This window comes from Sycon ciliatum, chromosome 6 (genome assembly GCF_964019385.1).
Source record: "Sycon ciliatum chromosome 6, ocSycCili1.1, whole genome shotgun sequence".
Classification (NCBI taxonomy): domain Eukaryota; kingdom Metazoa; phylum Porifera; class Calcarea; order Leucosolenida; family Sycettidae; genus Sycon; species Sycon ciliatum.
The window spans coordinates 2,593,874-2,610,419 of record NC_088648.1 but is presented as its reverse complement, the minus strand read 5'-3'; the positions used below and the strand labels follow the sequence as shown (position 1 = coordinate 2,610,419).

General features: G+C 47.4%; 1 protein-coding gene across 1 annotated transcript in view; it reads right to left on the bottom strand.

Annotated features, from left to right (window-relative positions):
* Nucleotides 1–16,546, bottom strand: part of LOC135819162 (uncharacterized) — a gene marked incomplete at its 5' end in the record, with an annotated part of 333,212 nt that overhangs the window by 299,815 nt on the left and 16,851 nt on the right. The window contains 3 exon segments of the mRNA XM_065332321.1: nt 1,933–2,085; nt 9,217–9,399; nt 13,839–14,003. Of these exon segments, the coding sequence (XP_065188393.1) occupies nt 1,933–2,085; nt 9,217–9,399; nt 13,839–14,003 (501 nt within the window).

Genomic DNA, 16,546 nt, shown 5'->3' with positions numbered 1-16,546 from the left:
CTTGATATCAGCTGGGGGCCCAACCATACAACCGATGGGCTGTGCTGGCTTGCTGGTACACGATTCTGCTGCATCTAAACGCTGGATCAGGCGAAGTCGGAGGCAGTCTCTGCGACTCAACAGGTTGGTAGATCCAGGACCATCGATAACTACGATCTCCATAGAGAACAGTTCACTCTTGTGCATGGTGTCTGCAGTGAACTGACCCTTGATGGATAGAGGTGCACCAGATGGACCAAGGAGTTTGGTAGTGGATGGTGTGAGTACAGGGCGTTGTACGAGATTCTGATACGTGGAGTGCGTGATACATGATACATCTGCACCTGTGTCGATCTTGAATATCAAATTTGTCGAGCAAACAGGCAGACTTACTGACCAGGCGTCGGTGGACTGGGAAGGACTGGCGTTGGATGACAGCTCTGCAACACCACCCATGAATGGCGACGGGGACGCGAGCGATTCACCTTCGACAGCTCTGGCACCACGCGTGGTTGCTGGAGTGGAAAGACAGACGGCGGCGAAGTGGCCCTGCTTGCCGCATGAATTACACTTGCGACCAAACGCAGGACACGCAGAACGGTTACTCTTGTGCGAACCAGCGTGGCCACACCACGGACATGTTGAAGCTGCAGTGCCGCTCTTCCTCTGCGTGGACGACGTTGGGGCAGGCTTCGACGGAACGCCGCTGCGCTGGTGGCGACTCCTTGCATCTTGCTGCTTTCCTCCAAAGCGGGATGCAGCATTGACCTGCGGCCTGGCGGCTTGCGCTGCAACGTCTCCGGAAATTTTCTCGGCCTGCCTGGCCCTGAGAACTGCGTCCGTGAGGGTGAGTTTTGCGGGCTCAATCAGCTGCAGCTCCTTGGCGACTTGACGATCCAGAATGTGAGCCACGAGGCGATCTCGAATTCTGTTGTCCTTCTGGTCACCAAAGTCACAGAACTTCGCTGCTGCGTGAAGTTTCCGAACAAATTCTTCCACGGACTCTCCTGGAAGATGGACGCACTGTTCGAAGATGGTCCTCTGGTGAAACACGTTCAATGCTGGCGTAAAATAAGCGTCCAGCTTCGTCATGACCTTGTCATACTTGTCCTCGTCTCCAACGGTGTCGAATACCAGTTGATCGAAGACAGTTTCGGCCTCAGGGCCCAGCGAGTAGAGCAACGTAGAGATTTGCACTTTCTCGTCTTTCGCGTTGAGCTCTGAGGCGAGGCGATATCTCGCAAACCGGCGTTTCCAAGCCGGCCAGGCATCTGGAATGGAGAAATCAAAGTCTGCAGGCGGCGCGAACTTGGCCATTTCTACTCGAAGTGTAGACCTGGTTGACTAACTTCTGACACCATGTTGTGTCATGTACTGACATAAGGAAGTGGTTTATTTTACAGACAGATGAGTGTAGATATAGTGAAGAGTCAGGGAGGCCATGCCCAGCAGAGCATGGTATCGTGCATAGCACGGGGGTAGTGAGAGGTCACGTACCGTCTATACATGGCGACAGGCAGGGGAAGGACTATGCCGTGAATGGGTGAAAGGATAACATGATACAGGATAGGAAAATAATGATTTGCGTCCACTGATGGCAGGCCAGTGTGATCCATGTGCATGGCTAGCACCAATCATGAGCAGAGCACCAGTCATTCTGTTGCAGGTGACGGTGTGCAGCAATCTTGAAGCTCTGTTGGTGTTTCCGGGCTGGCTGCTTGTCCAGAACTGCCTGTGGCAGTCTATTCCACACTGGCACGATGCAGTATGGGAAAGAACACAGAAGGTAGTTTGATCTTTGTCAATCGCTGCCAAGACACTATACACAACTATCAAAAATTCCCAGGGTTTGAGAGAGAGAGAGAGTGGGCAAACACATAAATATCACTCTTAAACCCAGCATAGTCCACTATAAAAATATGTATCCATTCAAACATTTCACATCTGACTTACTTGCGCAGGTTTCGGTCCATGTCCAAAAACCGTCTCCAGATGCATTACACATTGCGGGGCCTGAGGTAGTTGCTTTGAATGTATCGTATCTACAGGTGACAGTTCCATTGGACTCAACTTTTTCGACGCCATAGAGATTGGTATGGTTGCAAGCTGCATTGTATCATTAAAAAACCCGGATAAAAGATAAGAGACAGAGAAACGCTATACTAGCGTCAACTCATCACTTAGTTTCAGCAGAAACACACACACACACACACACACACACACAAACAAACAAACACACGCACACACACACACACACACACACACACACAAACAAACAAACACACGCACACACACATAGTCCCTACCCACATACACACACGCACATGTTGTCGGGTGTTAGACTTGACAATGGGCTTATCCGCTAAAAAAACTACTATAATATGCACTGAAACAAGGTACAAGAGTGAGGGGTCACTGGTCCATATGCCATTTTGCTACGCTCCCACCACTGAGATATGGGGATAATACCTGGCATCGCAGAAACTCGAATGAATCCGCCACGGAGCAGCAAAACAACAAATTAGCAAAGGACTGCAACAGTAGTGCAAGATTGCCCTCTTTGGGCCAAAACGTTTCCTTGTGCAAGGGCAGATAGTGCACTCGAGTTTCACCTGTGTGCTACACTCCCATCAAAAAATGCAAAATTTCTCTCAGGTTGCTATGAGCGCACGCATTACCGGTACATGGGCGGTTATATCATGTATTTTTAAGGTACTGGAGGGCGGCGGCTGTGCACAGGAAGAGAACTTTTTCGAATCTTGATTTTCCAACAGTAATGCATACCTGAAATACTCGAGTGTCCACCTCGAGTCTCAAGAAGAAGGCCAAAAACAACAAGAATGCGTACAATGATATGCAGGCATGCGCAACCTGCGCAGTCCGCACACCGACCACGCGTACCCAGCACACACGTGCCAAAAGGGGCACATACCCTCCAAAAGGGCAGGGACAACACAACTGCTGCATCGTGATTTTCTACTTGCACGACGAGGCATCGATGCACACGTGAAACTCGCGTGCACTAGCTGCCCAGTACAAGAGAAAATGTTGGTCCATCTTGCGCTACTGTTGAGGTCCTTGCTGATTTGTTGTTGTGGAACAGTTCTTCGTTCTCGTCACGTTGGACTGTTGTTCCGCAAGTGCTGCTTCGTGGTGGCTTCATTCGAGTTTCTGCATGTGCAACGATTATCCCCATGGCATCTCAGTGCTGGCAGCGTAGCAAAAAGGTATGTGGAGGCGCTCCGTATGTGCTTTCTTGCCACGAGGTGGGATTCGGCGAGTGCATGGCTGTTGGAGAGTTCGAAATTTGAATATTTCCCCAAGTGATCTTTAGTCGATAACTTTATTCAAGACCGCTTGTTACCACTTGGGGACATGTTGTTGCAGACTATGTTGGTGGTCGACTCCCAATTCAGGACGTAACCCCGCTGCGACTGGCCCTTGAAGATGGCCTTCGTAAAGGCCACCATTGGACATGTTGTATATGTGGTTGCGCTTGTAGCTCTTCGTTGTACATGTAGTTGCACTTGAAGCTCTTTGTCGTACATGCTGCTGCGCTTGTGTCTCTTTGTCGTACATGCTGCTGCGTTTGTGTCTCTGTGTCGTACATGCTGCTGACCCGTGGTGCATGCTGCTGCGCTGCTTTATTGTAATGCTGACACGTGCACCATTTTGATGATGAATACACCACTTTTGTGCTGATGAGGGCACCAATTTCCTAATATGTTGTTAGTTGTCAGTTCTTCCGTCGGCTCCTGAAGTGTGGTAATGAACAGCTTTCTCTCTCGGTATCGAGAACAACTACTACCCTAGACTCTGTTTGTGTGGCGGAACGAAAGCGGAGAGGTAGTTCGTCCTTCGGGCAGACGACATTTCGCGCCCAACTATTACCTCGTCCTCACCTCACTACCCTGAGCTTGTCGCTCTCCGGCTTATGTTTCTCTCCTTGTTGCCACTCCAACAATGTCTCACGAACGTCCAAGCCTCTCATGAGAGCGCCTACTCAGGTGAGCATGCCTTTGTAATTGTCTGCTCTGAGTAATGTGCTGCCGTAACTTGTATTCGATTTTGAATTTTTCAAATTGCTTTTCGTCGGGTGACTCGGGTCCCGGCAGGAATTCCATGGAACCTTGTTCTCTTGTGCTGGAGTGTGTAGTGTAGTCTTCCTGCTCGTAAGTTTGCCCCATTGTGTTAGTTGTTCCTGTGTCACTCTGACTACCCTGTACTGTACTGTTGTGTGTATGCAAATTTCAAACTTCTGTTCGTGTGCTACTCATTCGAATCTGGAACTTGTGTTTGCATGCTTGTCGTGACTTCAGCATGGGTAGCTTTGCTCTCATCTTGTGTTGTGCCCTTGTGCTTGTCACGGAGTTGCCGGCGGACTGCTCCGATCTTGAGACTGTGTCGCTTGATTTGTTTAGATGTCCCCCTGAATGTTCTCGATGTGCTGCCTCGTACGTAGTCTTTCCGTATTTTCTTGTTTCGTGTTTCTACGTTTTAGCTTCTCCATGTTCCGTGTAGAGCGTTGTCAGGCTCGGTCATGCATTTTGCACCCAGTAGGAAAGCTGGTGGCTTCCGGTTTGGTGGGAGGTGTGACCTTAATGCAGGATTCTCGTTCTTGATCCAGGTTGAATTTTTTTGTGAGCTTATGGTTTTGTAATAATTGTGTTTCGGCATGCGGGTTTCTCAAGTTCGCCTGGGTGGGCATCTGATCATGGTGAGCCACGGTCTTCCTGGTGGTCTGCAGGGATCCGGCGCTTCTTTGTATCGGTTTGCCTTGTGGGTGTTATGGTTTCCGTGTGTTCCTGGTTGGCCATTGTGCGTCCCTATTGGTGCCTGACAGGTTATCTCGGTTTTCGGTTTTGCGAACAGATGTACTATGAGTTCCGTGTTATTCAGGTTCGATCCCTGTGGGTTTTCAGGTTCAATCCCTGTGGGTTTTTTCAGGTTAGAGACCTGTGGTTATTCAGGGTAGCGCCCCGGGGTTTTTCTTCATTATTTTTTGCGTATTGGTAACCGATTTGTTTGTGTGTTAATACCTAAGGCCTCTTTTACGGGCAAACAGAATACAATTGACAGTGGCATGGCGAATGATTAGAACACAACACCAAAAAATGAAAACAATTGTATGTGTGAAAAAACGCAAAAACGAGAAACAAAAAACACCAAAACACCAAAAACAAACAAAAAACAAACAAAAAACAAAAACCAGGAAAATACAAGGGCACTGTCCTGCCCACCATCGTCTCCAAAACCTCACAGCCGGCCCTCCGAGATTGCCAACTCTCGCAATGCATTCACAGGACGGTGATATGACGATCGAGCACCGCGGATGCACATGATCGCCGACCGCAACAATGCAAACGCCAGTCGACACCGGACATATGTCATTGTCTGGGCATACAACTTCGTGTCCCCACTCGAAATGAGGCCACACAGGCGCTTAACAAATCTGGAGCACTCTGGCGCACAACAACCGGCCGTGGTGAAAACTAGTGGAGTAAATGTCCCACGGTCCACATTGATGATGCGCTCAGCATACTGCATTTGTTTGTGTGTCCTCACTGGTGTCCTCACTGATTAATTGCCCCTGTTTCAGTCGACGTGTTCTTCCTGGCTGTTCTTCCCTTCCTTCGTGTGCTTTTCTGATTTTTGGCGATGGCTGAGATGTTTGCGTCAGTCCGTGTTTCTTTCTGTGTGTGTCCTTGTGTTTCTCTGAGTTTCCATAGTGCCATCGGTTTTCGGTCAACTGTCCGGTGTACGTCCTGTGCTGCAAGATGCCTGGATACTCGGTCCTGCTGCCCCGGTCTTCTCGGTCGGTACGGGCCGTCGGTCTCGCCGCTCCTGGCAGCGTCGCTGGGTCCGTCGGCATAACCTGTTTTTTCATGCATTTTGTACTTTTGTTTATCTTGACTGTTGGGTGGGTGGCGTACTAGGTTGGTGCTGTTCTAAGAATCAAGATCCAAAGGGACAAACACAGGTCGACCAGCTCGCCAGCCGGGGTCCTCTGCAAAATCTGTTGCTTGCAGGTTCCGATTGATTGGTGCACAGTTTTGCAGGGCTTCCGACTGGTGTTAACCCTCCTGGCCTACTCGTCATGCGTTCAACAGTTGTGGCCCCACTTTTTTTGTGTTTTATTGTCGCCTGTTTATGTTTATGTTACTTCACATTTTATTTCCCCTGGCTTTCGGTCTTCTTCTCCGGTCTGTCTTCTTCGGGTTTTTTTATCACTTCACTCTTGCTTCCATCCACAGGAATGGATGTCTTTTTTGGGTGGGGGGTAATGTTGTACATATGGTTGTGATTGTAGCTCTTCGTTGTACATGCGGTTGTACGTTTGTCTCTTTGTCGTACCTGCTGCTGCGTTTGTGTCTCTGTAAAGTATATGCTGCTGACCCATGGTGCATAGTGCTTCGCTGCTTTATTGTATTGCTGACACGTGCACCTTTTTGCTGATGAGTACACCACTTTTGTGCTGATGAGGGCGCCAATTTCCTAATATGTTCCTTTGTTAGTTGTCAGTTGTCAGTTCTCCCCTCGGCTGCAGAAGTGTGGTAATGAATAGCTTTCTCTCTCGGTATCGAGAACAACTACTTTCCAAGACCCTTTGTTTGTGTGGCAGGACAAAAGCGGAGAGATAGTTCGTCCTTCGGGCAGACGACAGACAGGCTGAATTGATCGATTCGTTCCAGGGACTCAGCAAGTCATCAGTAGAAAGTTGGATGGTTAAATATTACTTTGGTAACCTGGATCGGTGTGCGAACATAGCTGCTTTGACTGCGCTGTGTTGGTGTGAGCAGCAGTGACCCCTCTTTCTTGTACCTCGTGTTAGGTACCTCCTCCCGTTCCTTTTCTAGCTGGCCTGCATGAAAAGCGCGTACTCACCTTTTGTCTCCTTTTTTTCCGTTGGCATGGGTAGCTACTTGCGCGCCCATAATTGCCATAGCTACCCAGGCCCTTTATCTTGCCGCTCAGACTTGATCACTTTCTCCCTTTCTCACTCTTCAATGTAGTGGTTTCGTTCGTTTTGGTCTCTTGTCTCGTCATCTATAATACATGTAGTTCCGAATAGCTTGTTCCCGTTGTCCGTTGTAATGTCTGGAGAAGATGTCGTCAGTTGTCTTTTTCTTACTCAACACTTGTTTGAAGGTGATTGAGATCGTTTTTTATCTATATTTTGATTTTGGTTAATATCTAAAGAACAGAGGGTTTCTGGACCAAACTGCCATGGTGGGCGAATGAGGTCCACCTAGTGATAATAGGAGCTAACTTTGAACGAAATCGGAAACTTGGCCATGTCCAGTGATATTTAGTCGTTACAAACATTGACTCTTAAGTACAATAACAAGTAGTTCCACACAATGTATGTTTCGCGGTATAGCTAATGACGACTGTATGTCCAATTGCCTTACTAACTTAGTTTCGTCGTCTTTCAGTTACTTTCGGCATTCTTTGTTGCCGTTGGACTTAGCTCGTGCTCTTCTTCGTTATGCTTTCCTTCCCCTCTTGGACCTTGCCTACCCTGAGCCTTCCAAGTTGGAAGGCCGTTAGTTTGTGCATCGTGTCGCGAATCGCGAGAATAATCTAATCCACTCCTTATTTGCGCATCGTGCGCCTAAATCTGCTATGTGTACTGTACTGTTGTACGCTGAATTTTCTCTTCGGGGTGCTAGTGCCGAATTGGGCCAGCACCGTACTCACCTTTTTTCTGTAGTATTCATATTTGGTTACAGTGTGCTCGTAATGGTGTTGCTGCTGTTCTTCCCCGAAACAAAGAGCTCTTTCCCGTTGGTGAAAGAGCTGCCGAATTTATTCTTATCATCGACTTCATTACTTGAAATGATCTTACTCGTAGACATTGACCAGAGTCAAGCTACAACAACCGTAGCTCTTGTTGTGTGTTATGGACGGACATAGATAATCGGCCAGTGATACCCAACACTTCACAGAAGTGTTGGAGCTAGGGGTCAGGTCGTCGAATGTCTCAGTACTCTTTGTCAGTTTGTGCTTATTTGTCATACTTGCTGACTGTATATGATCTGGTTACGTTGGTGGACTGTTAGTCATAAGTCATAACTCATAACATTTTGTACTTTCTTTAAATCCATGATTTCTTTTGTTGTCCGTGCCTGCACGGACTGCGCAGGTTGCGCATGCGTGCATTTGTACGCATTCTTGCTGTTGTTCCTAGCCTTCTTCTTCAGACTCTCTTTGGAGTGAAACCTAAATAATCAGTCTGAGTCCTCTGTTTGTCACGCAATATGTGAGAGTAATCAGAAGAGCCCTCCTGCGTACATGCGGCTGCACCGTCTTCTGTCCCCGTTGTGTACACACTTGCTCGTCTTGTCCCCGTTGTACGCCTTCACTATTATAATTCTGTTGTCTCGTCTTTTCTGAGTGTCAGTCGTTAGTAGTTCGTTGTCAGTGTTAGTGTTGTACCTGTGCCTGCACGTGTTATCTCTTCGTCGTAGCTGCTGCTGTATTTGTGTCTCTGTGTGTACATGTGGTTGCACGTGTTATCTCTTCGTCGTAGCTGCTGCTGTATTTGTGTCTCTGTGTGTACATGTGGTTGCACGTGTTGTCTCTTCATCGTAGCTGCTGCTGTATTTGTGTCTCTGTGCTGCTGACCCGTACATGCTGCTGCTCTCCTTTGTTGCTGACCCGTACCTGCTGCTGCGCTGCTTTGTTGCTGACACGTGCACCTTTTTGTGCTGAGTACACCACCTTTTGTGCTGACGAGGGCACCAATTTCTGATATCATGTTTTCCTTTTGCCATGTCAGTCGTCAGTTGTCCGACGTTCGTTGTCAGTTGTTAGACATTCGTTGTCAGTCGTGAGTCATTCGTTGACAGTCGTCAGTCAGTCGTTGTCAGTGTTAGTTCTCCATCATGAGTTCTTCCAGCGCCGCTTGAAGTAAACTATGAAAAGCTCTCTCTCTAACTCTAGAGAAAAACCATTGGACTAGTTCGTTTTGAGGTGTGGGGTGGCGAGGATAGAAGAGGCAGTTCGTTGTCAACCTTCCGAGACGACATTAGTTATGACTATGAGTTCTCCAGTCGCCTCTTGAAGTGTAATACAAGAAAAGCACTCTCTCTAAACTAGAGAACAACCGTTTGACTAGTCCGTCTGATGTGTGGCGTGGCGAGAACATAGGAGAGGCAGCTCGTTCTCAACCCGAGAAGACAACCATGTTAAAAAATTAACTCTGCTAAAGCTCCCCGGGACTGCAAAACATACCTTCACATGTAGGTACTGCTGTGAAGGCTCCTCCAGCGAATGTGCAATTCATTGGATAATTCAAGTTGGAAAGATAGAATCCCGCCTTGCAGGTAACAAGGTACGATGTGTATTTTTCATCACGACTATGACCGCTTCCATTCACACTTTGACTATTGTCAATTTGTGGCAATGAGCATACGGCTGCACAACAGCAACAATAACAAAACCAACAGCAGCAGCAGGAGCAGCAGCAGCAACAATAACCACAACAACCGTCAAGAAGAGCCCGGGAAAGAAGAAAGTTTGTGACCATTTTGACTTTTGACATGCACCAAAAATACGAAATTTGAACATGTATTGTGCATGCATGCAATAGAAAATTTGTGCTGAGTACGTCGATTGGCCATTCCAAAAGTACAAAGCCATTGTGCAAGCTGTGACCCTGAAATCTAGACTGCATTTCACACCACAGCAACACGCGACGTACACACGACGTACACAAAATAATGTACTACGACATAACTCCCTTCCAAGAGTAGAATCGTCCTCGATTCTGATAATAAAACAGAGTGAAATGAGGAAAAGATCACACAAATCACTCAATCATACCACACCAATCACACCCAGAAATAAAATACCTCTGCCTGCACTTCGGATTATTAAAAAACTCTTCCCGCCCACCCAGAACACCACAGGGGTGTCACACACGGTACGACCACTACGACCATGGTCGTACCACTTTTTGTCCAGGATGGTCCACCCAATTCATCCGAAAAAGCAATAAAAAAATTCAAGGATCTTCGGACTTGTACAAAACATCGCAACTGTTACTTTCATTGCAAGAAGCATACAGACTTGATGCCTAGCACTAGCAGCTAGCTATTGCCCAAGACTCCAGGCGGCTATCCATTACGATAGGCGGTTGGAGTCACGGTTAGAGACAACCAGACGATGGATTCCTCACGGACGCATTCACTGCAACCTTGACGGAAACAGAGCTGAGCTGGCGGCGATCACTGGGTCCAGAACTAAAATTTTCCAAGATCTACCATGTTACAATGGCGATCAGTACGTCAAGGGACACTACATGTATGTCACTTGTCAGTTACAACATATTATTATATTCTTTCCACAACGACACCTACCTAGTACCTCTGGCTCCTGACGATCTACTGCAAGCGGATTCGAAAATGCATTACACCCGCGAACGCAGCGCTTGTCAACGGAAAAGGGAAGCGCTTTATTCTCCGAAGCTGAAAAGTGTTTGGACTGCTGCTCCACGGCGGCAGAATATTCTGCAGCTGTTCACCAACACGACCCGCTTCACCTATATTATAACGATTTATGATCGTTTCGTTCCCCGAGTTTTCTGGTAGCAGCAACAAGAATTTCGTCCGCGACAACAGGACGAAAGTCTCTCGCAAACTAAAGTCCTGTTGCCACGAAGACAGAGGAGATTCCGCAAGCGCTTTCTTCTGCTTCCATTGTTGTAGCTCTCCGGTCCACTGGCAGATCTTTCAATCCCACCGAACAAAAACAAAGGATCTTCTTCTAACTCTAAAAACAACTAAAATCGCGACTGTCCAGGCCGGACGTGTACATAGTGTACGCAACGCGGCAGACTTTTGCAGGACACGACATACGGTTTTGCATAGCCGCTGGCGCTAGAACGCGCAGCACGCTTGTACTTCGGATTTTGCGATTTTTTCGACGGCAATGGCCCTGAATCATTGAATGGGTTCCATTTACCTTGCTTGGCTACCTACGATGCACAGAAAATACCAAAAATCCATGAGAAGTATGTTTTTGGAGCTGGAGTGGGGTTGTCTAATAAGTGCTAGGGGAACCCTCCTTTGCGGCTGTAGAGTGCTCAAACGTGGCCTGTTAGGCGAAAAATCCTTATTTTTTTCTCCGGGGGACACCCCTGACCCCTGGTCGTACCACTCCCAGCAACCCTGTGACGCCCCTGCACCAGCCACGTTTGCTGTCACACGTGTGGGAACTGATAACCTCAAGAACTCTAAACTACTTCACTCAACACACCACCTCACTATCACGCAAAAATTCTAAAATGTGAGAGCACCAATCATAGGAATAACAAAAAGAACAAAATCCACTGGCTCTGTGGGGGCCTCTAGTTATCCTCATAGAAGAGCAAATAAAAAAACGAACAGAACACACGAGCTGTGCGGGCGCCTCTTTACCCTCGAGGAAAGCAAATAAAAAAGAACAAAATGTTGGGAGAACAGAAAATACAAAACTCACATACTCCTCACGTTCACAACAACACACGTACCCTCTCACCAACGAAACTCTTCACACCGTCTGCCATGTCGTCCGCTATCTCAAGGAGCGCTGCTCAGCGTCGCCATCCTCACAGTGCAGCTTCTTGTCTTCACATTGCATACTTCTTTTTTCAGCTTTTCTATGCAGAAGACGTTACTTCAGTAACGTCTGGCGCTAGCCAGGGTCCACACAGCTTTAATTTGGTGTTTGTTTGTTTGTTTGTGTCATGCCTGGCACTATCCCGTATCAGTCCCGTACCGTACCGTACCGTACCAACAAACACAGCTGGCAACATATACAGCTGGCCGCAATATTCAAATAGGGCTTCCAAACGCAAGATCGTAACGTGAAGCAACTTGGAAGAATGAGTATGACTGCGGAGTGTATGGGGAAATGCATGTAGGGCGATAGTGCGGGTTCGAATCCCAGGTTATGCCTGAAAAAATGGGGGAATTGAAAAATGTATAACATCCCTATGCTTTTTTTTGCCTAGATCATCAAGGCGGTAGACGGTGTCGTATTACCCTCGACCGTACCTGTCCCGTACCTATCCCGTAACGTACCGTACCATCAAAGACGGCTGGCCACAATGCATATTCAAATAGGGCTTTCAAATGCAAGATCATAACGGGAAGCAACTTGGAAGAATTAGTATGTATGCGAAGTGTATCTGGGGATGCATGCAGGGCGATAGTGCGGGTTCGAATCCCAGGTTAATTATGTCTTTTTTTTAAGGAGAAATTTATAAGAATTTATAATATCCCTATGCTTTTTTTGTCTAGGTCATCAAGGCAAAAAGCATAGCGTAGGGCCCTGAGCTTCCAAGCTCACTCGTTTGGTGTTTATTTGTTTGTTTGTTTGTTTGTGTCACGCTATTCCGTATCTGTCCCGTCTCTGTCCCGTATCTGTGACTAAAAAGGCTCTACAGGATTGTATATAACAGCTGGCCACAATATTTTCTGGCTCCCGTATCTGTCAGGTACCGTACAATCAAACACAGCTGGCCACAAACAGCTGGCCACACTATTCGTCGTATCACGTATACGACTCCCTGATGTAGAGGGAGATTTGGAAAGAAATAGGGAGACGAGGAGGAAATGAAATTAAAATGGACGTTAGTTGCCAAATAGGTGATAGGATGCGTCAGCAAAAACATACTTTGGAAGAGAGATCCCGTCGTCTCCAAAATATGCGTGAACGGGCGATTCAGCGCCGGTCACAGGAAACGTCGGAAGAGAGATCCCGTCCACTCCAAAACACCCGTGATCGGCAGAGTCAGCGCCGGTCCCAGGAAACGTCAGGACAGACATCCCGTCGACTCCAGAACGCCCGTGATCGGCAGCGTCAGCGCCGGTCGAAACGTCAGGACAGACATCCCGTCGACTCCAGAACGCCCGTGATCGGCAGAGTCAGCGCCGGTCCCAGGAAATATTTCCATCAGTTCTAACAACATGCACGATGAGCTAAGCAACAAAGCATAGCGTAGGGCCCTGAGCTTGCAAGCTCTCTCGTTACAAGGCGACTACGGAAACACAACTAGACATGACGAACTCAAGACGAAGACTGCTTTTCACACTACAGCAACACGCGCATGCACCAACATGACGTACGCACGACGTACACAAAATAACGTACTACAACAGCGCGATGCGGGTATATACGACTCCCTGGTTACATCCATGAAATACATTATGGAGAATGTTCGTTCGAGTTTGTTCGTTAATGTGAGAGTCCGTTCGTGTTCAAAATTCGATGTTCGTTTCACCCCAAAGATTCATTATTCTAAAAAACCCAAATACTACTTGAAAATACCGTCATTCCGGCAACAGGCTCTCAGCTGCACTAAATAGATAACTTTGCCAATATTTCGCCTATTGGCATATTGGCAAAGTTATCTATTTGGTGCAGCTGAGAGCCTGTTGCCGGAATGGCGGTATTTTCAAGTGCAAGAAATACGCTGCAATGGAGTTTGGTAATTCTGAAGAAACCCAAATGCTACACAGAAAAAAGGGTTCTGCACAGGGAAACAATCATTATAAATTTAATGGCATTCCTTCGCATCAAATAAGGAATTCGACAGGACAATCCCATTCCCATAGCTCTGCACGTCCAAACCAGTTCCGTTATTTCACCACGTTTCGGCACTTGGCCACCATCAGGTAATATGAGCAATGAATTGTTCACATTACCGGATGATGGCCAAGTGATGGTGGCCAAGTGATGATGGCCAAATGCCGAAACATTGTGAGAAAACGGAACTGGTTGGGATGTGCAGCGCAATGGGAATGGGTCTGTCCAGCCGAATTCCATATTTCAGAGATGAAGCTGCAGAAAGCCCCAGCCCTTCTTCTTACGTTGGCATTGTCCAAAGCCTGTCCAATTAGCACTTGCACCTGCAGCTCTGCTGTCATCACACCTTGCTTTTACCGAAGTAGTAGATGTTTGTACAAATCCGGTTTTGCAACTCACGCTGCCATTTGCTGAAATATTGGCATTGGCTGTAGGAGGTGTAGTACAACCTAGTCGCACAAAAAAAGTAAGCAACCGTTATTGATCTGCCCTTGTTCTAGTAAATCATGTGACTATAGGAAAGGTGTGTAAAGTGAGTCAGCAAACAGTAGTTGTACCAACATTTTGGCGATGGTGCCATCGTGAGAATAAAGAATTCAAAATTCAAACATTGTACGTGTAAGAGAAAATTTGGTATCATTGTTGTTTCAACCGTGGGCAGACCAAGCATCTGGTGCGTGCCTGACCAAATTTCACCGAACAACGATGGCGGCGGATTGGCACATGAGGAGGATGTCGATCGCAAGGAAACTAGCTGAGGCTGGCTCTGCTCGGCAAGAGTCAGTCCTCCCGTTAGTGTTAGTAAGCCGAGCATTCTGTGTCCTTCCGTGTCTCTATGATCTGTGTTTCCATCTCTTCGTGTTGTGGAGTTGTTTGGGCATTGTGTCACCACGCTTATGGGTACTGGTGCAAGCGCCTCCCTCATGAGCCTACATTTGTTGCTCAGCTTTGATGTTGATGTCTCAGCCCTCCAGCACAATGGTGTGTGTCCTTTCCTCATTGGTGAAACGGGTCAGTCCCTTGGTAGTTGCAGTGTTGTTTCGTTGAAATTACGCAAGGCCAGCAATCGAGGGCATGTGCAGGTTGAGATTTTTTTTACTTCTCTGAGTTGTGATTTTTGGCCTGTGCCAAGCACAAAGAGAAGCCTTCTGCCAAAAAAATGAAGGTTTTGTTTTTTCACGGCTGAGCGTAGCGAAAGAGTGCAAAAACGCATTTTTCACTCACACAAATGTTTTCGTGCAATTGCTCATGTTCTGCGCAACTCCGTTGAACCTGCCACCGTGGTCTTTTTTTTCCTCGTGGTAGTTGAAGTTTTCGAGTGCCCCAGTTTTTAGTTTCCACTCACAGTCACACAACACCACAACTCATCTTATGTATTCCCGTAGCTATGCAGAAGACGTTACTTCAGTAACGTCTGGCGCTAGCCAGGGTCCACACAGCTTTAATTTGGTATTTGTGTGTTTGTTTGTGTGTTTGTTTGTGTCACGCCTGGCGCTATCCGTATCTGACGGCAAAAAAAGCATAGGGACGTTATACATTTTCAATTCTCCTATTTTTTCAGGCATATGCTGGGATTCGAACCCGCACTATGGCCCTACATGCATTCCCCCATACACTTCGCATTCATACCCATTCTTCCAAGTTGCTTCACGTTATGATCTTGCGTTTGAAAGCCCCATTTGATTATTGCTGGCAGCTGTATGTGGCCAGCTGTGTTTGATGGTACGGTATGGTACGGGAGACGGTGTCGTATTACCCTCGATCGTACCTGTCCCGTACCTATTTCCTACCGTACCGTGCCATCAAAGACGGCTGGCCACAATGTATATTCAAATACTAGTAGGGCTTTCAAATGCAAGATCACAGTGTGAAGCAACTTGGAAGAATTATTATGTATGCGAAGTGTATCGGGGGATGCATGCAGGGCACGCGATAGTGCGGGTTCGAATCCCAGGTTATGTTTTAAAAAAAGGAATTTTTTAAAGAATTTATAACATCCCTATGCTTTTTTTGTCTAGGTCATCAAGGCAAAAAGCATAGCGTAGGGCCCTGAGCTTCCAAGCTCTCTCGTTTAAAGTGTGTATGTGAGTGATGACAGAGTGAGTACGAAGCCCGATGGGCAGTGATGACACATGATTGCGTATGGCTGGATGCCATAATCACGGAGAAGCCCGAGGGGCAGTGAGGATACCAGATTGTGTATGGCTTGATGCCATGATGAGGGAGAAGCCCGATGGGCAGTGATGTCACATAATTGTGTATGGCTTGGTGCCATGATGAGGGGGAGGGAGAAGCCCGATGGGCGGTGATGTGTATGGCTTGGTGCCATGATGAGGGAGAAGCCCGACGGGCAGTGATGACACATGGTTGTGTATGGCGTGGTGCCATGATGAGGGAGAAGCCCGATGGTCAGTGATGGCACATGGTTGTGTATGGCTTGATGCCATGATGAGAGAGAAGCCCAAAGGGCAGTGATGACACATCCTGGTGCATGACTTGCTGAACGATCATGTGGTTATGAATGATTACAGAAATGTTGAAACCGGGGGAGAGAGAGAAAGAGAGAGAGAAAGAGAGAGAGTGAGAGATAGAGAGAGAGAGAGAGAGAGAGAGAGACTGGATGAATGAGACTCCTGCACAGATGAGTCCAGTCTTCGATGTGGTTGAACCTGCTGTGGCGAGACGACTGCGTAGTTGCGTTGCAATGGCCATGCCACATACGCAATAGGGTGAGGTTTTATACGTAAACCTTGCCCCCTAGCTGCCAGTTACATAGAGGTATGTGTGTTTTTATGTCTCCATACCTGCTTTTCACCCGTGTTTTTTTCCGTTGTTGCACACGGATGAGTTTATGTGCGCGGGCAGTGAGTGAGTGTGCAGTACGTGTGTGTGTGCAGTACGTGTGTGTGTGCAGTACGTGTGTGTACAGTATGTGTGTGTACAGTGAGTGGGTGTGTACAGTGAGTGGGTGTGTACAGTGAGTGGGTGTGTA